Source organism: Myxine glutinosa, chromosome 12 (assembly GCF_964187855.1).
Source record: "Myxine glutinosa chromosome 12, kmMyxGlut1.1, whole genome shotgun sequence".
In the NCBI taxonomy this organism is placed as follows: Eukaryota; Metazoa; Chordata; class Myxini; order Myxiniformes; family Myxinidae; genus Myxine; species Myxine glutinosa.
In genome coordinates this window covers 67,430,778-67,456,808 of record NC_136272.1, presented here as the reverse complement: position 1 = coordinate 67,456,808, position 26,031 = coordinate 67,430,778, and the positions used below count along the sequence as shown (strand labels likewise).

The 26,031-nt window shown below is 46.7% G+C and overlaps 1 protein-coding gene across 3 annotated transcripts in view; it reads left to right on the top strand.

Annotated features, from left to right (window-relative positions):
• The window catches only part of LOC137437499 (heterogeneous nuclear ribonucleoprotein A1-like 3), a 32,546-nt gene extending 24,133 nt beyond the window's left edge, over positions 1-8,413 (top strand). For all 3 annotated transcript variants that reach the window (XM_068131867.2, XM_068131866.2, XM_068131865.2), the window contains one exon: positions 7,479-8,413. In XM_068131867.2, coding sequence (XP_067987968.1) covers positions 7,479-7,873 — 395 coding nt within the window. In that variant the 3' untranslated portion in view covers positions 7,874-8,413. The remainder of the gene's footprint in view (positions 1-7,478) is intronic.
• The last annotated feature ends 17,618 nt before the right edge of the window (positions 8,414-26,031 follow it).

Here is a 26,031-nt window from a genome sequence, read left to right as displayed (position 1 = left end):
GTGGGAATATACCCAAATTTACGAGCACATTCGGCGTTATTGTCCACCCCTGTTATTTCCAACGTAGTTTGGATACAGGTGTTTCCCAAAGGATTTGAGCACAAATCATTAAGTGACAATGGAATTACTTTCATCCTAATACCCGTGGAGGTGCTTTCCGGCATGGGCATACAAGACCAACACTTTGTGCGATTTTGGGTGGCATCCACCTCTAGCAACTCCCCAATAGGTGTTTGATTCTCCAGTTTTTTCCCTCATCACTTCTTTTTGGTCTTCTGGTGAGGGTGGTCGATATCCCTTCATTTGTCCCTATGCAAGCACCTGTGCAGTCCCAGCCTTTAATGAAACATCGGAATTATTGAGGTATTTTTCCTGGGTCGCTGACTGACGTTATCATCTGATAGTCCCCTTCTCCCCATTCGTAGCCGGCTCACTGTTGATGTTGAGTGGGGTGTCCTTCTCCACGAAACCAGTTCCCTGCTTTGACTTTGGTCAGAACGTTAAACCATCTTCCTGCTATTTTCCGGGACCATCGTACCATTGCGATGGGGAACGATAAGGTGCGATCTCTCGTCTTGGAACTTAAACAGGGTATCTTTATTTTTTTTTGTCCGTTGGCAATAGTAACAGATGCAGGTACCATTGGGATGAAATCTCCCCCTTTCTTAAAATTGGAATCTGCTCCATTACTAAAATATTTCGGGTCATCTAACCCTCTTTGTTTTCTTATTCCTAGGTGTGGTGCCCTGGGTTCTCTACTCCCTTGTCCACTTATCCTTCCTAAGAAACATGTCCCATGTAGTCTGAATCGTATGATGCCGTGCTTTTAAGTGATATCCCACAAAGCACTTTGATACGTACGTTCCTGCATATGTTAAGAATTTAATAAGAATTTAATGGTATTTAGTCTCCGAAAAAGGTTGTTGATTCATTCCTTAATGAGGTGTCAAAAACAACAAACTTGAGAATTCTTAAGAAGGACAAACGTATTTTGGTACAAAATGAATGTTAAGCAAATATTACGAACAGCAGTTACAATACACCCTTGTTTGAAGAAGACAAAACTATATTATACTATCTTCTCCAGCCATGCTGTCCCTAAATATCTCTCAGACATTGACATCCATTTGAGCAATTGGAACATTCAAATACACATCTCCAATAATACACTCGCTGATAGTTGGGACCCGGGATTCAAACCCAGGCTTTATGCACGACCTTTTCAACAATCAAGCTCTCAGACAATGAAAACATCCATGTCACAGATCTGTATGTAATCGAGTCTCGACTCAACACCTCCAAGGTCGGCAACCCCTCTCCTTCGTTAGCCAGCTTATGACACCCCAGATTCCACCAAGCCTCAAACTGCCTGAGCCATGGGCGCCCCTCCCTCTGCACCCCACGAGCTCCCCCAACACAGCACCGCCACTGCATATCCAATCAACAAATGGTGCCAGACAGAACTTTCCAACAATAGGTACACCACATCAACTACACATGTTGCTTGCATGTATGTCTTGTGGCAAAGCATGCCCGCAAGTGCACAGCCGCCTGTGTCTGTCTCCCTTCTCCTACACTCGACACAGAAACTTCTGCTTATTCCAAGCTTCGCGCCACGGATTCTCCACTCGTGTTGCTTATCAAACTCAGAAACACTTCGCACACCATGGACATGATTCCACTTGGATATATATTCCAATTAAGAGTTTACAAAACCTCCTACCTACTCTACAACACCGCTGTGACCCTTAAATGCTTTATATCCCGCCTGGCAGAGCTAGCCCAAACCACGGGAATTCTAACTATTCTCACATTGAATGCCAACACAGGTAAGAGAGTATATTTAGCATACATGACACAACCACAGGTAGGTCATGGGACAGATCTCCGTGTACAGCTTCCCCTGGACTTTATATTCCCAATCCAAGACGCGTGCGCGTTCATGTTACATCACAACCAATCGCATGGTCCCTCCGCTTCGCCTTAACCAGCGCGCTTGGGTGCCTCTAAAATTCTGCTGACAAAGGAACTTCAGATGTCCAACTGAACAAGACGTGACCCATCCCTCACGCCGCGAAGCGATCCAACGCAATGACGTCATCACTTTCATCTCCTTCACACAGTGCACCCGAATACTGAGCATGGCGACGTCATAGTCTTTTCAAACTAAGGACTTATACTTAGTACGCATTTCATACATGTGCCGGCGCATCTCCCAAACCTTGCATGAACGCTTGATAGATGTTAATTACGTACCTTTATTGTCCCCCGTCGCACCGCGGAGCGAAAGTGGGACTATGGTTTGTCCGTCCGTCCGTGCGGGCGGGCGTGCGTGCGTGCGTAAGCGAAGGACCGCATTCGAATTTGGTGTGTGGGTGCAACCCACGTCAAAATCCAAGATGGCCGCCGACATGTATGTCTGATGCCATGTATGTCTGAACCTTGTGAGCGGAATATCTTGAAAAATAAGCAAAGTACCAACTTCTAATCTGGTGTGTGGGTGTATCTAGGCATAAGGAAGAACGCTATTGAAAATTGGGTCGCCACGTCAAAATCCAATATGGCCGCCGCCAAGTATGTCTGAACCTTGTGAGCGGAATATCTTGAAAAATAAGCAAAGTACCAAGTTCTAATCTGGTGTGTGGGTGTGTCTAGGCACAAGGAAGAACCCTATTGAAAATTGGGTTGCCACGTCAAAATCCAAGATGGCCGCCTCCATGTATGTCTGAACCTTGTGAGCGAAATATCATATCATAGCATGTTTTCTGCGTCTTCCACTTTGTCAACTCGCATCACTTCCCCGACGGGTGTCCAAGGCGTAACGCTTGTTGCTATTATGTCGAAACTAACAACCTAATTCTGAACCACAAAAACTAAACGACGTATTTCGGAGCTTCCACTCCTTATTTTATATTCAACCTCCCCCCCCCCCCCCCCCCCCCCCCGCCATATGGCTTCCCGAATCCTCCACACATTGAGGTGGCCAGATCCCGATGTGCGGAGATCCCAACACATATTCACCCAGGCTCCTGACATCTGACGCAAATTTGACACCCCTGATCGTTTGTTCACCAAAATGCAAAATGCAGTTGTTTGCAAGTTTGCAAAATGCAATTTGTCTTGTTTCAACACAGCTCGAATTTTCATTTCCACCTTGATTATAAATCATAAAAGTCCAAAATGTTTCAAAATGCCTCAATTTAACTCACAATGATCTTTCTTTACAGCAGTTGAATGGTGACACTTCTTTTCAACCTTATCCTGACTCAGTGACTCATTCTCTCATTCAAGCATGATGTGGACAAATTCATCAATAGGAACTGCCGAACTCTACATGATCAACATTATGTTGTTGTTTCCCCACATCAATCATATTCTGCTGCTACTCTGCTGCGTCATCTCCATCCACCTGTTAATACAACACCTGTTACAACACCTGTTGCACCAGTACAACAATACAACAATACAATACAGCAATACAACACCTGTTAATCAGCCATTGCGCTGCTTATGCAGGCCAAACACCTCACACAGAACAACACTGGATCCAATATGCAAATTAATGCAGTTTACGAAGACACCTTCACGCACAACTACAAACCAATGACCACAAAATGCAAGGAAAACACTATCGAACAACATGTACACAACCTCTTTATACTTTCAATTCAAGAACAACAAGTTTCAATTTTCAGTCATTCTTTCATTCTATCAAAAAGTCATGACCATAGGGGCCATCGTTTGGGGGCTCGGATCTCTGCCTTGGTCTGTCTTTTTCCAGCCCATGAGCTGGGCATATAATCTGCATAAGGGTCCGGTCCATGTTGCGCCTGAGGATCAGAGTTGGCTACGTTCCTCTCCTCGGGCTTTTAGTCATTGTCCTTCTCTTGTGTCACTACCATTTGTTTCTGGAGCACAGTTATCTGTTTCTTTAGACTTGCGCATTTAGATTCCCTCTCCCGTCTGACACACTCCTCCATCCATTGACTGGAGGCCTCCCAATCATCACCTTTGTGCTTTTTCTTAGCATCCTTTGTTTTTAAAGCTTTCCTCAAATTTTTCTAACCATGTTCTCTGGAACGTTCCCTCAACGGGAATGCGGACTTCTGTCCAACGGTTATTCCAACCTACTGATGTACAAATTGCACGGATTCCTCCCCTGCTGTTTTCATCATGTCTTACCCGCTCGCCCATTTTGATTTCCCATTCTTGCCTTATTACCCTTGTCGTGAGATCACCACTCAAGGTACCTAACCCCTGTCGTCCTTCGTCACTGAATTCTCTTTCTCCCAAGGTCTCACCTTGTAACACCAGAGGTCCCACTTCTTTTAACACCAGAGGTCCCACCTCTTTTAGCACCAGAGGTCCCGCCTCTTTTAACACCAGAGGTCCCGCCTCTTTTAGCACCAGAGGTCCCACCTATTTTAGCACCAGAGGTCCCGCCTATTTTAGCACCAGAGGTCCCGCCTATTTTAGCACCAGAGGTCCCGCCTATTTTAGCACCAGAGGTCCCGCCTATTTTAGCACCAGAGGTCCCGCCTATTTTAGCACCAGAGGTCCCGCCTATTTTAGCACCAGAGGTCCCGCCTATTTTAGCACCAGAGGTCCCGCCTCTTTTAGCACCAGAGGTCCCGCCTCTTTTAGCACCAGAGGTCCCGCCTCTTTTAGCACCAGAGGTCCCGCCTCTTTTAGCACCAGAGGTCCCGCCTCTTTTAGCACCAGAGGTCCCGCCTCTTTTAGCACCAGAGGTCCCGCCTCTTTTAGCACCAGAGGTCCCGCCTCTTTTAGCACCAGAGGTCCCGCCTCTTTTAGCACCAGAGGTCCCGCCTCTTTTAGCACCAGAGGTCCCGCCTATTTTAGCACCAGAGGTCCCGCCTCTTTTAGCACCAGAGGTCCCGCCTCTTTTAGCACCAGAGGTCCCGCCTCTTTTAGCACCAGAGGTCCCGCCTCTTTTAGCACCAGAGGTCCCGCCTCTTTTAGCACCAGAGGTCCCGCCTCTTTTAGCACCAGAGGTCCCGCCTCTTTTAGCACCAGAGGTCCCGCCTCTTTTAGCACCAGAGGTCCCGCCTCTTTTAGCACCAGAGGTCCCGCCTCTTTTAGCACCAGAGGTCCCGCCTCTTTTAGCACCAGAGGTCCCGCCTCTTTTAGCACCAGAGGTCCCGCCTCTTTTAGCACCAGAGGTCCCGCCTCTTTTAGCACCAGAGGTCCCGCCTCTTTTAGCACCAGAGGTCCCGCCTCTTTTAGCACCAGAGGTCCCGCCTCTTTTAGCACCAGAGGTCCCGCCTCTTTTAGCACCAGAGGTCCCGCCTCTTTTAGCACCAGAGGTCCCGCCTCTTTTAGCACCAGAGGTCCCGCCTCTTTTAGCACCAGAGGTCCCGCCTCTTTTAGCACCAGAGGTCCCGCCTCTTTTAGCACCAGAGGTCCCGCCTCTTTTAGCACCAGAGGTCCCGCCTCTTTTAGCACCAGAGGTCCCGCCTCTTTTAGCACCAGAGGTCCCGCCTCTTTTAGCACCAGAGGTCCCGCCTCTTTTAGCACCAGAGGTCCCGCCTCTTTTAGCACCAGAGGTCCCGCCTCTTTTAGCACCAGAGGTCCCGCCTCTTTTAGCACCAGAGGTCCCGCCTCTTTTAGCACCAGAGGTCCCGCCTCTTTTAGCACCAGAGGTCCCGCCTCTTTTAGCACCAGAGGTCCCGCCTCTTTTAGCACCAGAGGTCCCGCCTCTTTTAGCACCAGAGGTCCCGCCTCTTTTAGCACCAGAGGTCCCGCCTCTTTTAGCACCAGAGGTCCCGCCTCTTTTAGCACCAGAGGTCCCGCCTCTTTTAGCACCAGAGGTCCCGCCTCTTTTAGCACCAGAGGTCCCGCCTCTTTTAGCTCCAGAGGTCCCGCCTCTTTTAGCTCCAGAGGTCCCGCCTCTTTTAGCACCAGAGGTCCCGCCTCTTTTAGCACCAGAGGTCCCGCCCCTTTTAGCACCAGAGGTCCCGCCCCTTTTAGCACCAGAGGTCCCGCCCCTTTTTAGCACCAGAGGTCCCGCCCCTTTTTAGCACCAGAGGTCCCGCCCCTTTTTAGCACCAGAGGTCCCGCCCCTTTTAGCACCAGAGGTCCCGCCCCTTTTAGCACCAGAGGTCCCGCCCCTTTTAGCACCAGAGGTCCCGCCCCTTTTAGCACCAGAGGTCCCGCCCCTTTTAGCACCAGAGGTCCCGCCCCTTTTAGCACCAGAGGTCCCGCCCCTTTTAGCACCAGAGGTCCCGCCCCTTTTAGCACCAGAGGTCCCGCCCCTTTTAGCACCAGAGGTCCCGCCCCTTTTAGCACCAGAGGTCCCGCCCCTTTTAGCACCAGAGGTCCCGCCCCTTTTAGCACCAGAGGTCCCGCCCCTTTTAGAACCAGAGGTCCCGCCCCTTTTAGCACCAGAGGTCCCGCCCCTTTTAGCACCAGAGGTCCCGCCCCTTTTAGCACCAGAGGTCCCGCCCCTTTTAGCACCAGAGGTCCCGCCCCTTTTAGCACCAGAGGTCCCGCCCCTTTTAGCACCAGAGGTCCCGCCCCTTTTAGCACCAGAGGTCCCGCCCCTTTTAGCACCAGAGGTCCCGCCCCTTTTAGCACCAGAGGTCCCGCCCCTTTTAGCACCAGAGGTCCCGCCCCTTCTACTTTGTTCTCTTTTGCCAAGTGTCACTCTATGAGTTTTTCATTTGGCCTCCGCATAACCACACCACCCCAGCTTCTTCCCTGTCTGTCTGCACAGAATAAATATGATTTTCTCTGCAACCGTTGGTCTGATTGACAGGAAATTTTCACCATCGGTGCAACTCCACGTGTGCAATTTTTTAATGATAATTATGACATCATAGGTCACGTGGTATGGGCTCTATCTTGGAAAAACTTTGGAAGTCTATCTCCGAAAGCGCTGCATAGAAAAAATTGAGACATAGCTCATTGTAAAGAACTCTCCGTGTGGAATAACATATGTTAATGATGATGTCATAGGTGCCTCCATTATGACGTCATAATTCGACAAGTACAAGAAATTTATTGAGCACCATCTCGGGATAAATTGGAGAAAAAAAAAAATAACGATGACATCGGTCACGTGGTTCGGCCGCCATATTTGTTTTGATACAAAAGCCTTAAAAACCACTGAAAACACGTCCTGGCGAGGGTGTGCAATCTCTGATTGCTCTTTCTAGTTGGTATTTATCTCTTTCATGAGCCTTGACCCCCTTATAAAAGCAAAATTACCTTGTTGCGTTTTAGATGGGAAAATCATGTTTTTGCCTTTTCACAGTCTATTTTTTTATTATTTTTACAGGTGTGAGAGTTTGGGAGACAAACTGGCCTGATCATTTCTGTTGATTGCATTGCTAGGTTGCCAGGGAAATAAAGTTATCTTTAAAAAACCTTCAATATGTGGGTTTTGTATCGATCATACATGGCTATTAAGGACCATCTTCATTTTTCATCCAATGTTGTGGGGTTTTTTTTCCTTTCAGCGCGTTCACGGAAGAATGACGACGAATTGCGCTTTGACACCGAATGGTTCAAGGAACGTCCCAAAGAACACTGGGTAGATCGTGGCCCAGAACCGAGGCACCAGGAGAAGCTTGGCAGTGTGATACGCCGTCACGACAACTGGGACGGATATGGTTCTGGTTCCGGTTCTAGTTCTGTTTCCACCACTGGTCCTGGTGCCGGTTCCGTCCCAGGCTCAGGCTCTGGCTATGGCCGGTCGCCGGCCGGGCGTGGATTTGATCAAGCCTACGATGAGATGGGGCGCTACAATCCACACGAGTCCAACTATCGGCCCGAGAAGAGCTGGAGCTTTCGTAACTCGGCCGGTTACGCGTCTGATCGGAACGAGCCGTGGTCGAGCGCCTGCAACTCGTAAGCTAGTTTATTAGAGTTCACATTCGTTGAAGGGCAGAGGAAAAGCAGCATGTTGGGAGAGAGATTGACTTATTGTCCGTTTCCCTGATTCTGAGCTTTTGTGTCTCTATCTGGAAATTGTTAGTGGCATTCTGTACATATGCAGTTCTCTTTTCTAGTTTAAGTGCTGGAAAAAAACCAACATTGGAGATAATACCAACGTGTGAACTTTTTGTCGTGTTTAGCCTGATCGAATGAATTATTCTCGAAAGCCAGTTTGTCGATGTAGAAATGTGGAACCAATTCCACTTGTGGTACATTCTTCGGATATTTGCTATGCCATGCTTGCCTTCATCAGTTGGGCAGGGGACTAAAGATTCTCCACTGTAATTTCTTTTTTTACATTGGCAAATGCATTTACTTTGATGAAATGATATTTAGCTTAGACATATTAATTGTTTTCTCTTCATAAACACAACTTGCCGTTTGTTCCCAAACTCCTTTACTCTTTTGTTCACTGTGTGTTCTTCCCCCAATTAATAAAATATAGACTGCTCTGTCATGACAGTGTTCTTCTCTTTTTTGCTTTTTTTGCTTTTTTCTATTTATTTTTTTAAACTCGGTTACTGATACATGTGTATCTAGTCTTAGGTGTTCACTCATGGATGAACACAAACTTTAAACTGGAATTGCATTTGGTAGAGCGCATACCTCCGCAAGGCTGAACAGTTTACATTTTGTATCCGCTGATAGGCCGGATCTGCATCAGGACCTGAACCAAAATCGAATTGGCGTTTCTTCTCAAGCATCAAACTCATCCACCAAGTTTAGTCATAACTCGTCCACAACTTTTTGAGATATCATGTTATATATCGTTTCAGGCATAATCTCTTAATGGTGAATAATCACTTTAAAAAGATTCTAGTATTTCGATCCGGATCTTCACCGAAGTCGAATAAATTCGTCCTTGCATTCCAAACCTGTCCACAAGTTATGTCTGAATCCGTCCAAACTTTTTTGAGATATGCTGCTCACAAATGAACGATACTTGCAAAATCCACCTCCCCCCAAAAAGGTTGCAATTGATCCAACAAATTGTCCATTTCATCAAGATCAAAATTGATGATCTTGATCAAAGCTCGGATCAATAGGATGAAAAGTGATGATTTATGGATGAAAATTGAAGATTTTAGAAGTTTGACCTTGAGTTGACTTTTGACCTTTTGACCTCAAATAGTTTCCCAATTCAGGGAGGCACTGCAAATGCTGTTAAATTTTCAAGTCAATTGGATGAAAAATGGCGGTTTTATAAATTTGAACTCCAGATGACCTTTGACCTCAAAATCAATCGGCTTCTCAATTGCGACGACCTCTGCATATGTACAGAATGCCACTCCAAACAACTTGGTGAAGTTTCATGACGATCGGTTTCGAATTGTGACCTGCAGGCCGGTGACATACAGAATAACAAACACAACCGACCAATATACTTGAAAAATCTTGGATTTTGCAAGTAACAAATTGGGGTGAAAACGTAACCTCGTCTACCTTTGGTGATCGATTTTTAAAAAAACTTTGATCCCAGTTTTGTTCGTGCGCTTTTCTTTCAAAATATTGCAACATGGGTTTTTAGCAGCTGTGTTCTCAAATCCAGATCTAAATCTTCTAGGAATCAATGATCGATGGGCCTCACAAACCTCTCCAGGGAGATGGTGCCTGGCACGAATTACTGAGTGAAAGATCATTTTGCTGAAAACCCCATTTTATGGTCTTTTCATCCTTGATGATGATATTGAGCGACACGAAAATGAAGTAATACAAGAGGAACATTCACGAAAGAGAAAAAGGTCTTGATGAAAGCATCTCGGGAAGACTAGGAATCTTCAGCCCATGTGATCTAATTCAAACTTGGTACAGGTATGTTTAATGATGTAAAGATTAAGTGAGTAGATTTTGGGGGTCCAGAGGTCATGTCAGGTAAAAATGTGAGAACTTGTGAACAGCTGAAGGGATTTAAATTCAAACTTGGTACAGGTATGTATAATTAGAGCGGATCGGGGGAAGAATCGTGCACTTTTTCATAAAAGCATCAAACTTGGTACATATCATCAGGAGGCCATTACAAGAAAAAATAGATGTAGTGCCATCCCAGTTTTGGCCTGTGACGGCTGTCAGCCATTTTTCAAAATGGCCGCCATGTAATGCTAAAATACCACAAAACAACAAGCAAGAGGCCTACAATCTTAATTCTGGTGCCGATATATAGGTTTTTGGGGTCAGAATTCAAAGAAGGCAATAATGAGTATGTGTGATCATGTCTTGTTTGCGAAAATGATGAATTGCGAAAGATGATGGGAATAGAGCCTGTGATTGATGCTGTGAAGAGGAACAGGTTGAGATGGTTTGGTCATGTGTTGAGGAAGGATGAAAGTGACTGGTTGAGAAGAGTGATGGAAATGAATGTAGAAGGAAGCAGAGGACGGGGAAGACCGAAAAAGACTTGGCTAAAGATGGTGGAAGAAGAAATGCGGGCAAGGGGGTTAACAAGGAGAGATGCAGAAAATAGGGCAAAATGGAGAAGATCGTCATGGGGACCGCAAGGCTAACCCCCGCTCTAGCAGGGAAAATGGCCTTTAAAATGCATGTTGTTGTTTGTTGTGATCATGTCTTGTACCACTTTAAGACCATTAGTGCCCTTTTCCAGTTTACAAAGACACAACATTTGGCGGTCTTTGTATTGCTTTATTTTGTATTGATGAAATATAAGATACCTGTACCTTAAATTAAACGTATAATGCTATAAAAAAAACAATCAAAACGAATACGAAGCCGAGTTACTTATTGTTGTAGCTACCAATGTGCCATGAGTCAGTTCGGCTTACCATCAAATGTGAAATGCCAGATATCACATTGACTAATCATGGCAAGAACCCCCACATTTGCACAAAGCTGTACATGGCAGAGCTGCTTTTGTGCATTTGCAGTTTGTTCGACAGCCTTTGGTACAACCGCATCGAATAAGTTCTCTGCAAACTCTGCTGGCTTCAGCAAGACTTCTCCAAAGAACATTCCAGTTTCCATCACTACTACGAGTCCATCCCCATCCGTCCGGTTGTGGAGGCGTAGCCTTTGCTTGAAGCACCTGACTCCAGATGTGACCGGCCTGGTATACTGCTCGTCTAGTGTGCTGAAGTAGAGCACCCTTGGTCGGTGGAATGTTGCTCACGTCTCTGCCTTTCCGTGTGAATAGGTCGATCCTGAGCTCATCACCATGGTGTTTAGAACTTGTTCGGTCATAAAGAAGTACGACGAATCTCTCCAGAACATCCACAGCAGCATCAACATCTGACATTTGTGGTTGTTCCATCAGCTTCATTAACTCCATTGTAACCTCAGGGCACATGCTCCATGCATCCCAAGCAGTCTTCTTTCCTCTGCCAGCAAAGCAAGAGGTCGTATCGCACCCAGTAATGGCGTGAAACATTGGAAGTGCAATGGACTTCTCAGGACCAATTGCAACTGAGATATCATGAGCTGGTACCATGCGCATATGCTTGCCTGTGCCGAACGCCACCCATAGAGCATCCAGTGTTACTTGTCACTTTTGAAATACAAACACTGCCAGAACAACAACATCACTGTCCACAGTACGGATGAGAACAGTGTTGTGTTGTTTAGCTGCATCAGCAACCTGAAGCATCATACGGCTGTCTGCTTCCTCATGTGTACAAGGGGCTAAACCTCCCGTGTTTTTTGGCTGGCGACAAACATCCTCATTCAGCGTACTGATTACTTGCTTCTCTGTTTGAATGGTGACAACTTCTCTGCTGAGGAATGAGAACAGTTCCTTCTTATTGTCAGAGAGCCGCAAGAACTCTTGCCAATTTTTCGGTACTGCAGTCTTTGGCTCAACCCTTCGACTGATTCCTTTCCCTCTCTTCTCTCTGGTCTGTGCCTTTAATGAATCTGGCCTGTAATCATCCCAGACAACATCAACCCTCTGAGCTCTTTGTAGCTTAGAATTTACATATGGCAGAAAGACATCGTGTGCATATTCCTGAAATGTTTTTGCTGCTCCAGGCTTCAACATCTATCTATAATTCCAGTAATCTCTGTGTGTATGTTTGTATGTTTGTATGTTTGTCTGTGACCGCTGTTTCTCGACAACCACGGGTCCGATATACTTGAAACTTGCCAGGTATATTGCTGGGGACCTGAGGATGTGCCTTTTCAAGGTTTCATATTAATCGGACAAGTAGTTACCGAGCTATGGCGATTTCTTTACCAAACTCCGCAAGCCGTTCGCTTTGGACCAAACCATTTCATGTAAATAGAGGGGGGGGATTGTCACCGTACTCGCAAGCCGTTCGCTTTGGACCAAACCATTTCATGTAAATAGAGGGGGGGGGGGGGATTGTCACCGTACTCGCAAGCCGTTCGCTTTGGACCAAACCATTTCATGTAAATAGAGGGGGGGGATTGTCACCGTACTCGCAAGCCGTTCGCTTTGGACCAAACCATTTCATGTAAATAGAGGGGGGGGGGTTGTCACCGTACTCGCAAGCCGTTCGCTTTGGACCAAACCATTTCATGTAAATAGAGGGGGGGGATATAATTTTAGATATATATATAGTACGGGCATGCCCTAGTATTTACAATGGCAGGTCCATCTAGCACAACAACTTCGGCATCGAGAGTGTTGTCCTCCTTTTCCGTGACTGTATCCTCAAGGCACTGAACAATGTTAGATTTGGTACCCTGTCTCAGCTTTCCCCTGTCCGACAATGACGTGGGGCATGGTTGATTCTCGTGATGGAAAAACTCTTCAAAATTTCCATCACGAACTTGAGAAGCAACGGCCATCACGAACTTGACCACGAACTTGCGGCCTGGAGACCCGGTTGCAGTCACTTTTCAGTGCCACCAAATGTTCCTGTGATTTGGTCTTCTGGCGTGTTGGTGGAGTACTGAATAGAGGGAGATTGTTCTTCATGATAACATCAAACAGTGGTTTGGTACATTCTACGACTCGTTCATGAACAAAGGTGTTGTACTTCTCACGTCATGCTAAAAGACCATGAATGTGTCTTCATAAACTGTAAAATGGTACTTACGTTTAAAAGATGGTACCGTAAGTGAACACACATACTCGATATTGCCTTCTTTGATTTATATGACCCCCAAAACCTATATATAGACACCAGAATTAAGATCCTGGGCCTCATGGTTGCTGAGTTATGTGGTATTTTAGTGCCATGTGGTGGCTATTTTGAAAGATGGCCGCCATAGCAACACAACAACAACAACATGCATTTTAAGGCCATTTTCCCTGCTAGAGCGGGGGTTAGCCTTGCGGTCCCCATGACAATCTTCTCCATCTTGCCTTATTTTCTGCATCTCTCCTTGTTAACCCCCTTGCCCGCATTTCTTCTTCCACCATCTTTAGCCAAGTCTTTCTCGGTCTTCCCCGTCCTCTACTTCCTTCTACATTAATTTCCATCACTCTTCTCAACCAGTCACTTTCATCCTTCCTCAACACATGACCAAACCATCTCAACCTGTTCCTCTTCACAGCATCAATCACAGGCTCTATTCCCATCATCTTTCGCAATTCACCATTTGTCTTCCTCTCTCTCAACGATACTCCGCACATCCACCGAACCATTCGCATTTCCACCCTTTCCAGCCTTCGATGCTGCTCTACGTTCATGACCCATGTCTCGCTCCCATAAATCATAACACTTCTCACACATGCAGCATACACCTTTCCCTTCAGTTCATCAGCAGGCCACCTCCTCAAAAGAACTTAGTATCAAATATTTAAAACTTTCCGAGTCTTTCAGAATATTTCACAAATCAAGAAGAGATTGAACTCTATCACAAAAGGGGATATTGTAGCGGCTGCCGCTGAGTTTTCACAATCGCCTTGCACCTATCAAGGACGCGGAGCGATCACCATGCCGGGCTCGTCCAGGACGCCCAGGCCCGCGCTCAACTTGCCAGGCCACAGCCAGGACGCTGGGCCACGCCCCCTGGCGCCGGGCCTGGGCAAACCCCCTGGCGGAATAGATATATATTGCTGACTGATAAACGGTTTTTCAGAGTGCCTGAGTGTTTGATTTCATTAAAGCAACTCAGATGAATTCTAGCTTTTTGTCGCGTCCATTCTTCCGATCGACGTGGGAGCCCCGGCTCCTTCATTGGTGACCTATCGACATGGACACGGCAGTCGCCCTTAAACTGCCTACCTTCTGGGAGGCTCACGCGGCGGTTTGGTTAGCACAGGCGGAGTCCCTGTTCGCCCTGCGAGGCATCACGGCCGACGACACCCGCTTCCACCATGTGGTAGCTGCGCTCGGGTCGGTTACCGCGGCCCGCGCCCTGAGCCTCCTTGAAAGCCCGCCAGCCACTGACAAATACGGCGCGATTAAGAATCTGCTCCTCGATGCTTTCGCCCTCCCATCGGCGGAACGCGCACGGCGCCTGCTCGATCTGCCTGAGCTCGGCGACACGCGCCCTTCCGAGCGCATGGACTACATGCTTTCACTGCTCGGCGAGCACTCTCCGGCATTCCTGTTCCGGGAGCTGTTCTTCCGTCAGCTGCCTAACCCGGTACGCCTCGCCCTGGCAAGCACGACGATCACAGATCCCCGGGCCCTTGCCAGAGAAGCCGACAAGATCTCCGCCGCAGGACAGCGCATCGTAGCGGCGACATGGGACCCACCGCCGTCCGACGCAACACCCAGGGCGCCCGAGCACCCGGCACGGTCGACGGCCGAACTGCCGACGCCATTGGCGGCCGCTCTACCGAGCCGACCACCTCCGGCACGACGACCGAGGCCTCCACCTGACCAAGCGTGGTGTTACTATCATGCCAGGTTCGGACAGAAGGCCCGGACATGCCGACCCCCGTGCACCTTCGGCAGGCCGGGAAACGGCCGGGCCGGCGTTCATTACCAGCCATGAGCGCCGGCCACACGGGCAACTTACTGTTCATCACGGATAAAGCGTCCGGACGGCGCTTCCTGTGCGACACCGGCGCCCAACTGAGCGTCATACCCGCCTCTGACCAGGACAGGCAATCCGCGGTTTGCGGCCCCTCCTTAGTTGCGGCCAACGGATCGACTATCCGCACCTTCGGCCCGCGCAACGTCACCCTCTGCTTCGGCGGCCAACGCTTTGCTTGGACGTTTGTAACCGCCAACGTGCCCGTGGCTCTGCTAGGCGCCGACTTCCTCTGCGCACACGGACTGCTGGTGGACGTCCAACGGCGTCGTTTAATCAACGCTGAAACCTTCAGCTCCCTGGTATGCACATTGAGCAGCTCCGCGCCGACCGAGCTGGCATGCGCCGTCCCGGCGGCGAACGAGTTTGCTCGCCTGCTCACGGAGTTCCCGGCCCTCACGCGGCCGACGTTTTCGGCCGTCGCAGTACGGCATGGGATCGAGCACCACATACCAACCACGGGCCCGCCGGTCTACGCCAGGGCCCGCCGCCTCGACCCAGCCAAGCTCGCCGTAGCGAAGGCCGAATTCGACGCGTTGGAGCACCTCGGCATCGTGCGGCGCTCCGATAGCGCGTGGGCCTCGCCACTGCACATCGTGCCAAAGCCGGGGGGTGGATGGCGCCCGTGTGGCGACTACCGCCGTCTCAATGACGCTACCACCCCCGACAGGTACCTGATCCCGCATATCCAAGACTTCTCCGCCCGTCTGGCGGGACGGGTCATTTTTTCGAAAATTGACCTCATACGGGGATATCACCAGGTACCTGTCAGGGCGGCCGACGTCCCTAAAACGGCAGTCATCACGCCGTTCGGCTTATTCGAATTCTTGCGGATGCCGTTTGGTCTCAAGAACGCGGCTCAGGCGTTCCAGCGCTTGATGGACGGCGTGCTGCGTGACCTGCCGTTCCTTTTCGTTTACCTGGATGACATCCTCGTCGCCAGCACGTCCCGGGCCGAGCACCTCCTCCACCTCCGGACACTGTTCGAGCGCCTCAGCGAGCACGGCCTCATCGTCAACCCGGCCAAATGCCACTTCGGCACGACGGCCGTTGATTTTTTGGGCCATCACATCACCAAGAACGGGGCCGTGCCGCTGCCAACCAAGGTCGAGGCCATCACCATGTTCCCGCGTCCCCGCACCATAAAGGCCCTGCAGGAATTCCTGGGAATGGTGAATTTTTATCACCGCTTCGTGCCCCGCGCTGCTCAGCTCATGCGGCCCTCTACGAAGCCCTCCGGGGCATGCCGGCCAAGCACGACATCGCCTGGTCCGCAGCAATGGATGCGGCCTTCCAAGGCTCAAAGCGGGCCCTCGCCGACGCAACACTGCTCGCTCACCCGGTGCTCAACGCTCCCATCGCCCTCACCACGGATGCCTCCGACTACGCGGTGGGCGCCGTACATGAGCAATGGGTGAACGGGGTTTGGCAGCCACTCGCTTTTTTCAGCCGGCAGCTCCGGCCGAACGAGCTCAAATACAGCACGTTTGACCGGGAGCTCCTCGGTCTACACCTGGCCGTCCGCCATTTCCGCCACCTCCTGGAGGGCCGACCTTTCACGGCATTCGTCGACCACAAGCCGTTGGTTTACGCCATGGCCAAGGTCACGGAGCCATGGTCGGCCCGCCAACAGCGCCACCTCTCCGCCGTGTCGGAGTTTACCACGGACATCCGGCACGTCGCCGGCAAAAACAACGCCGTGGCCGACTGTCTTTCCCGGGCCAGCGCGAACGCGGTCCACCTGGGCGTGGATTTTGCGCTTATGGCGGCGGACCAAACCACCGACACCACGGTGCAAGCCCTCCGGGCGGCGGACACGGGCCTCCGCCTGGCCGACATCCCCTGCGCGGACACTGTCCTGCTCTGCGACGTCTCCCAAGGCCAGCCTCGCCCCATCGTGCCCGTCGCCTGGCAACGCCGCATCTTCGCCTCCCTCCACGGCCTTTCCCACCCGGGCCGGAAAGCTTCCCAGAAGCTGGTGTCGGCGCGTTTCGTCTGGCACGGCCTTCGTCGGGACGTCCGCGATTGGACCAGCGCCTGCACGGCCTGCCAACGGGCCAAGGTCCACCGACACACCCAGGCCCCGCTGGCACCTTTCACCGTGCCCGAACGACGTTTCGACCACGTCAACGTGGATCTGGTGGGCCCCCTCCCCCCGTCACGGGGGTTCACACACCTGCTCACCATGGTGGACAGGACCACCAGGTGGCCGGAGGCCGTTCCCCTCGTCTCCACCACCACCGCCGACGTGGCGCAGGCTTTCATCGCCACCTGGGTCGCCCGCTTCGGCGCACCGGCGAACATCTCGTCAGACCGCGGTCCACAGTTCACCTCCGAGCTGTGGGGCGCGGTCGCCCGCAACCTGGGGATCAAGCTCCACCGTACTACGGCCTACCACCCCCAAGCAAACGGGTTGTGCGAGCGATTCCACCGCTCCATGAAGGCCGCGCTCATGGCCGGCCTTCAAGACGTCGGGTGGGCCGACCGGCTGCCGTGGGTCCTTTTGGGCCTTCGCACGGCCCCCAAGGAGGACCTCCAGGCATCCACCGCCGAGCTTGTCTATGGCCAGGTGCTACGCGTCCCGGGCGAATTTGTGCCCGACGCTACCAGTCCCTGGTCCGCAGCTCACCAGCGCTCGGACCTCCAGGAGGCCGCCCGACGGTTTGCCCCCGTGCCAACATCCCACCACGGTGACCCCCAGTCCTACGTCCCCCCAGCACTCCGCACAGCGGAGTATGTTTTTGTGCGTCACGACGCACATCGGTGGCCACTCCAGCCGCCGTACGACGGGCCCTTCCGGGTGCTGCGACGGGACGACAAGTCGTTCGTCATCGACATCGGCGGCAGGTCGGACCGGATTGCTGTGGACCGCCTCAAGCCGGCGCACGTGGACGTCGACCACCCACCACGGGTGGCCCTTCCGCCGCGGCGAGGCCGTCCCCCGTCCACGGTGCCCCCCACTCGACCGCCCACCACCTCACCGGACCCCCTCCCACGACCCGCCAGGGGTCGCTTCGGCCGGATCATCAGGACCCCCCTCAAATTGACCCTGCCGGTGCAAGTCGATTCTGGGGGGACGTGTGTAGCGGCTGCCGCTGAGTTTTCACAATCGCCTTGCACCTATCAAGGACGCGGAGCGATCACCATGCCGGGCTCGTCCAGGACGCCCAGGCCCGCGCTCAACTTGCCAGGCCGCAGCCAGGACGCTGGGCCACGCCCCCTGGCGCCGGGCCTGGGCAAACCCCCTGGCGGAATAGATATATATTGCTGACTGATAAACGGTTTTTCAGAGTGCCTGAGTGTTTGATTTCATTAAAGCAACTCAGATGAATTCTAGCTTTTTGTCGCGTCCATTCTTCCGATCGACGTGGGAGCCCCGGCTCCTTCAATATATCCATATGATTATATGGATTCATTTGAGAGATTTAAAGAAACACAACTTCCCTCAAAAGAATTTTTCTACAATGAATTAAATAATACTCATATAACTGATAAATATTATACTCAAGCACAAAATGTTTGGAAAAAGTTTAATATAAAGAACCTTGGAGAGTATCATGATTTGTATCTTAAAACTTATGTCTTACTATTGGCTGATGTATGTGAGACTTTTAGAAGCGTCTGTCATAATAAAAATTCCTATGGATTAGACCCCGCTCACTATTACACTGCTCATAGTTACTCCCGCCAGGGAGTAATGCATTCGCTCGTGTCCGTGTGTGTGTGTGTTCGTGTGTTTGTGAACAAGATATCTGGAAAAGTTCTGAACGGATTTGGATGACAGTTGGTGGGATGATTGCCCTTGGGATAGGAAGAATTGATTAGTTTTTGGTGAAGCTCAGGATATTATTCTGAATCCAGGAATATTTTTTGGGAATTTTTTTTTCTGTTTTCCTTTAAAAACCATTTTCTCTGCAATAATTGGACCGATTGAGAGCAAATTTTCACCATAGGAAGGACTCGGTCTGTAGAATATTTTGATGGAAATTATGACGTCACAGGTCACGTGGTTCGGCCGCCATATTGTTTTGAGTGAAAAACACTAAAATCCAATTTTCTCCAAAACGCCTGAACAGATCGAGGCCAATCTTTGCAGGCAGAATCGCACACCCATGACGAACAAAAAAGTAAGCGATCATGACGTCATGCATCACATGGTTTCAGAGTTATGACGTTTTTAAGCACAAGCCTTTAAAACCTAGCTCCTCCCTCATTTGTGATCCAATCGAGGGGAAACTTCACAGATCTGTTCAGCATATCAGTGTACTAAGATGTCCTTTTGGAATTTGCGATAGGTCACGTGGTTTGGCAGACCGTTAATTAAATGCAAATAATAAAAACATTTATATCTCTTGAACCACATTATTGATCGACGTGAAACTTCATACTCTTGTAGAAGTCATGAAGAGTAACAAGTGTGCAAAATTTGAAGATGATTGGATGTACGGTCTGGAAGCTAGAAGTTGTTATTGTGCGAAGAAGAAGAGTCCTCGACTTTGGACGATTAATTATTTATCATATGTACAGACTTGCAGGCATCGTTTGACACAATCTCCCAGGTTAATTTGAACCTCAAATAAAATTATAATTCCAGATTTGTCAATGGCTGAGGTATATTAACAAACGAATAAAACAGATTTGGCAAAATTCCAACTTTTTTTTTAAAAGATCGCATATTCACCCAGGGTTGTGAGAGGCTGAAGAAGAAGAAACCTCACATGGGCTTCCCAGACCAAATAAATAAATCTGGTTTTGGCTCTGCGATTTTCAGGTTTATTACTCCCTGGCGGGAGTAATGCATTTGATCGTGTCCGTCCGTGTGTGTGTGTGTGTGTTCGTATGTTCGTGTGTTTGTGAACAAGATATCTGGAAAAGTTCTGAACGGATTTGGATGAAAGTTGGTGGGATGATTGCCCTTGGGATGAGGAAGAAATGATTCGTTTTTGGTGAAGCTCAGGATATTATTCCGTTTCCAGGAATTTTTTTGGGAAATTTTTTTCTGTTTTACTGCATTAAAGCTTTTATTCTTAAATGATGTTTTTCTCCTCTAATTCCGAGATATATCAAAATAAATTATCTGACAGTTAGGGCCCACTTTCTTTTTCATTTATTGTTTTGGGGATAGGGGATGTTAAACAAAACGTATTATTCCAACTAAACCCACGGCGGGAGTATGCGCTCTACGGAGTGGCGTTCTAGTTTCACTTGGAGTGCTATGTTAAAAATGACAAAACAGTATTTGGATTTGATCAGTGATGTAGAGTAGATATGCTTTTGATGATAGAAAAGGCTAAACGAGGATGAATATCTCAAGTATGTTCGAGTAGATATGCTAAAGCTTACAACAAATATCTTTCTAATTATGATGCCACAAAAGATCGTTCTTATTTGATGTATTATGATGCTAATAATTTGTATGGATGGCCTATGTCTCAAGCCCTACCTTATGGAGAACTTAGGTGCGTTAAATAGAAAGATTATGAAAAGGTTTTACAGGATATCGTTATCTCTACACAAAAAGAATTGGATAAAGCTAAAATTGGATATTATTTTGAGGTTGATTTGAAATATCCTGAAGAACATACGAAACACTAGAACGCCACTCCGTAGAGCGCATACTCCCGCCGTGGGTTTAGTTGGAATAATACGTTTTGTTTAACATCCCCTCTCCCCAAAACAATAAATGAAAAAGAAAGTGGGCCCTAACTGTCAGATAATTTATTTTGATATATCTCGGAATTAGAGGAGAAAAACATCATTTAAGAATAAGAATAAAAGCTTTAATGCAGTAAAACAGAAAAAAATCTTTTCCAAAAAAATTTTCAAAAAAAATTCCTGGATCCGGAATAATATCCTGAGCTTCACCACAAACTAATCAATTCTTCCTTATCCCAAGGGCAATCATCCCACCAACTTTCATCCAAATCCGTTCAGAACTTTTCCAGATATCTTGTTCACAAACACACTAACATACGAACACACACACACACGGACGGACATGATCGAATGCGTTGCTCCCTGGCGGGAGTAATAAACCTGAAAATCGCAGAGCCAGAACCAGAATTACTTATTTGGTCTGGGAAGCTCATGTGAAGTTCTTCTTCTTCAGCCTCTCACAACCCTGGGTGAATATGCGATCTTTTTTTTAAAAGTTGGAATTTTGCCAAATCCGTTTTATTCGTTTGTTAAAATACCTCAGCCATTGACAAATCTGGAACTAAGTCTTTATAAGTTCATCAACCGAGGGCTTCTAAACTCCTCTATGATTCACCCTCAACAATCACCAATAAACTCCAATACATTCAGAACTCCGCTGCCCGTCTACTCACCCATTCCCGGACCCGTGACCACATCACCCCCGTCCTTTACAAGCTTCACTGGCTCCCCATCTCCCAGAGAATCCAGTACAAAATCCTCCTCTTGACCTACAAAGCCCTCCATAACCTGGCCCCATCCTACCTGGCTGACCTCCTCTCCAGACACACTCCCACCCGCAACCTCCGCTCTGCTGGTACCAACCTCCTGACCCCCCCCCCCCCCCCCATCCGGACCAAATTTAGATCCTGGGGGGACAGGGCCTTCTCCATCGCTGCTCCCACCCTCTGGAACTCACTACCTCACACCATCAGAGACTCCTCCTCACTCACCACATTCAAAACATCACTCAAGACCCACCTGTTCAACACTGCATTCAACATTTAACCCACAGCATCTAACCCCTGACTATCTCCTCTCCTTCTCCCTCCTTTGTGCTTTGAATATTTCCCTATTGATTCTTCTTTTTTTGCAATTGTTTTTATGTTTTGCTATGCATTATGTTTTGCACTCTGTCAAAGCTTCTTTGGGCTTCCTGAAAAGCGCTATATAAAATAAATGCATTATTATTATTATTATTATTATCAAATACTGACACCGTGAATGACATTCGCTGAGCTAAATGTTGATATCTCTTCTGAGGTAAAAAACAAAACAAACAAAAAAACAACAGTTTTAAAGCATTATACGTATCAAACGATACATTTTATGAAACGGGGAAACCTAATACACACTTTGGTCGTTTTAAAATGACAGAATATGTCTTTATTAGAAAAACAAAAATGAACATTGAAGACGACGCTGCTAAAAAAAATACACCGCTCTAACGCATAACCACGAGTTTAAACTACATTTACAACAAATATGAAAACTATTTTCATATCACAATGTTCAATATAGAATAAATAGAAGATAATGTTATAAAAAATGAGCCCTATCCTCCAATGGTAAAAAAATTCTTCACAAAATTCCTGGATCGGAAATAATATCCTGAGCTTCACAAAAAACTAATCAATTCTTCCTTATCCCAAGGGCAATCGTCCCACCAACTTTCATCCAAATCCGTTCAGAACTTTTCCAGATATCTTGTTCACAAACACACGAACACAAACACACGAACACATACACACGGACACGAGTGAATGCATCACTCCCTGGCGGGAGTAATAAAGATCTACCTTATGCTCCTGATAAAGAAAGCCCAAGAAAAGAATGGTTAAGTGATTATCAACAATCATTTAATACAATAAGGCAAATCAACAGAAAAATTACTTACTACATTATATAATAAAGGAAATTATGTCTTACACCAAAGGAACTTGAGACAATGTTTATCAGCAGGGTTAAGAGTGAAGAAGATTCATAGAGTTTTAAAGTTTAACCAAAGTCATTGGTTGAAAACATAAATTGATTTGAATACAAAGAGAAGAACAGAGGCAAAGACAGATTTTGAGAAGGACTTTTATAAATTGATGAATAATGCTGTATTTGGAAAGACGATGGAAAATGTTAGGAATAGACAAAACATAAGACTTGCTACATCTTGGAAACAAGCAACAAAATTAATTAATAGACCCAGTTTTCAAAGAGCACAGGTGTTTTCAGAGAACTTTTGTGCTATCCATTTGGTTAAAGAAAGTATTGAAATGGATAAGCCTATTTATATTGGAACATCAATTCTTGATTTATCAAAGTCATTGATGTATGATTACTTTTACAATAACTTAAGGAAGAAATATCAAAATGATATCAATCTTCTTTATATGGATACAGATAGTTTTATTTTGAAAATTGATACGGAAGATGTTTATTCAGATATGATCGATAATATTGATATATACGATACAAGTAATTACAAGCCAGGTGATAAGTTGTTTTCTTCAAAAAATAAAAAGGTTATTGGAAAGTTTAAGGATGAATTGGTGGGTAAGGTAATGAGTGAATTTATAGGATTGAGGTCTAAGGCTTATGCTTATAAATATATTGATAATAATATTGAAAAGAGTGATAAAAAGTTAAAAGGAATAAAGAAAAATGTTATTAAAGAAACAATAAACTTTGAAAATTATTATAATTGTTTAACTTTAAAGAAAGAAGAGTATAGAAAAATGAATATGATAAGAAGTTATAAACATCAATTATATACAGAGGAGGTGAATAAGAAAGCATTCGGAGCTTTTGATGACAAGAGGTTTATTTTGGACAATGGAATTGATAGTGTCCCTTATGGGTATAAGGGTTAAGATAAATATAAGTGATTCGCGGGTTATTTTTGACCCGCGGAATAAATATCTAAGACAAGAGAAATATATGAGTATAAGTGATAAGATAAATATATAAGTGATAAGATAAATATATAAGTATAATTGATAAGACAAATATATAAGTGATAAGATAAATATATAAGTGATAAGATAAATATATAAGTGATAAGATAAATATATAAGTGGTAATATAAATATATAAGTGATAAGATAAATATATAAGTGATAAGATAAATATATAAGTGATAATATAAATATATAAGTGATAAGATAAATATATAAGTATAATTGATAAGACAAATATATAAGTGATAAGATAAATATATAAGTGATAAGATAAATATATAAGTGATAAGATAAATATATAAGTGATAAGATAAATATATAAGTGATAAGATAAATATATAAGTATAATTGATAAGACAAATATATAAGTGATAAGATAAATATATAAGTGATAAGATAAATATATAAGTGATAAGATAAATATATAAGTGGTAATATAAATATATAAGTGATAAGATAAATATATAAGCGATAAGATAAATATATAAGTGATAATATAAATATATAAGTGATAAGATAAATATATAAGTATAATTGATAAGACAAATATATAAGTGATAAGATAAATATATAAGTGATAAGATAAATATATAAGTGATAAGATAAATACATAAGTGATAATATAAATATATAAGTGATAAGATAAATATATAAGTGATAAGATAAATATATAAGTGATAAGATAAATATATAAGTGATAAGATAAATACATAAGTGATAAGATAAATATATAAGTGATAATATAAATATATAAGTGATAATATAAATATATAAGTGATAAGATAAATATATAAGTGATAAGATAAGTATATAAGTGATAAGATAAATATATAAGTGATAATATAAATATATAAGTGATAACATAAATATATAAGTGATAAGATAAATATATAAGTGATAACATAAATATATCTATATATATATATATGAAACACAGTTTGTGTGTGTGTGTGTGTGTGTAATGTTACCGATAGACTCCTAAACGGAGAGGCTTACGTGCTTGATATTTGACATAGACATGGCCATTGAGCCTGGGACGAACATGGCCAAACTCAAAATATTTGACGATCCATATTTTTTATTCATATTTACCTCAGCGCATTTCAGCGAAGTACCCACTAATCTCAGCCGGTTCCAGAGCAGCTCGCTGATTCGCTCAGAGCGATCACGTGATGTTCCATTCCCGCCGCCAGACATTCGCTCAGAGCAATCACGTGATGTTCCATCCCGTCACACGTCACACGTTTTTTCACCTTTTATGCGATCGTGTTTTGTATCGATTTTGTGCGATATGAATTAAATGTCTTTGAAACAGCTGTGAAACGTCTTTCCACAACCCTTCCGTAACCGATTGGAGCAGTTTATTGCCGCACAAAACGAGATCCGCGAAGCGAGTTGGTCGAGTCGTGCTGACCAAGATGTCGACACGGCTGCTTCACTTTTCACGGAGTATGAGCGTTCTATATATTTTCAATTCAGTGCGCCCGTGATTTGTGGCATAGACATGACCATTGGGCCTTCACGGTGTAATTTGTGCGAGGCTTTTGTCCGAGTGAGCTTGAGTCAAGAGGGCGAATGTACGGGTTGGGAATGTACGGGTCTCCCTTCCCCCGCCCGGCAACGCCGGTACTGGACGATGTCACAGGATCGGTGAGTCTCCAAAAGCCGCTTCGTGCTGTTGCGAATATGCAGGACTATGTCCGATTGTTGTGCTGCTCTCCGACCATGAGAACTGCAACGTCATTGTTGACTGGCCATCCCCTTCCCTCCCCCTTCCCCCTCCCCCCTCCGTCCCCCCTTCCCTTCCCCCTCCACCCTACCCCCTCCACCCTACCCCTCCCCTTCTCCCCTCCCCCTTACCCCCTCCCCGCTCCCCCCTCCCCCTTCCCCCCTCCCCTCCCCCTTCCCCCCTCCCCTCCTCCCTCCCCCCTCCCTCCCCCTCCCCCCCTTTCCCCCTCACCTCCCCCCTCCCTCCTCCCCTCCCTCCTCCCCTCCCCCCTCTTTCCCCTCCCACCCCTCCCCCCTCCCACCCCCTCCCATCCCTCACCCTCCCCATCCCCCCCTCTTCTCCCCTCTCCCCCTCCCCCTCCCACTCTTCTCCCCTCCCCCCCCCGTTCCCCTCCACTCCCCCCCGTTCCCCTCCCCTCCCCTCCCCCGCCCGGCAATGCCGGGTACTTCTGCTAGTAAGTGATAAGATAAATATATAAGTGCTAAGATAAATAGTTTGGTTTGTAAACCGGCTGTGGTTTAGACATTTTGGGTGGAGTCAGGCGAACTGTCCAACCAATGGGTGCAACTCACAGGTATGCACGGACACACGCATGAAAACTTTTGTGGTATAGATATTGTTATGTCGGTGGGGTAGTGATATATATATATATATATACAGTATATAGATTTCGGTAGAACTGCATAGGTAGGTGCTCCGATGATCGTGGGTAGCAAGAACCACTTCGATGTACAGTAAGTCAGGGACCTGTGTAGTCCGGATGTCGGATATGTGTCCCCGCTATGAGGGGGTTTTTTAGTT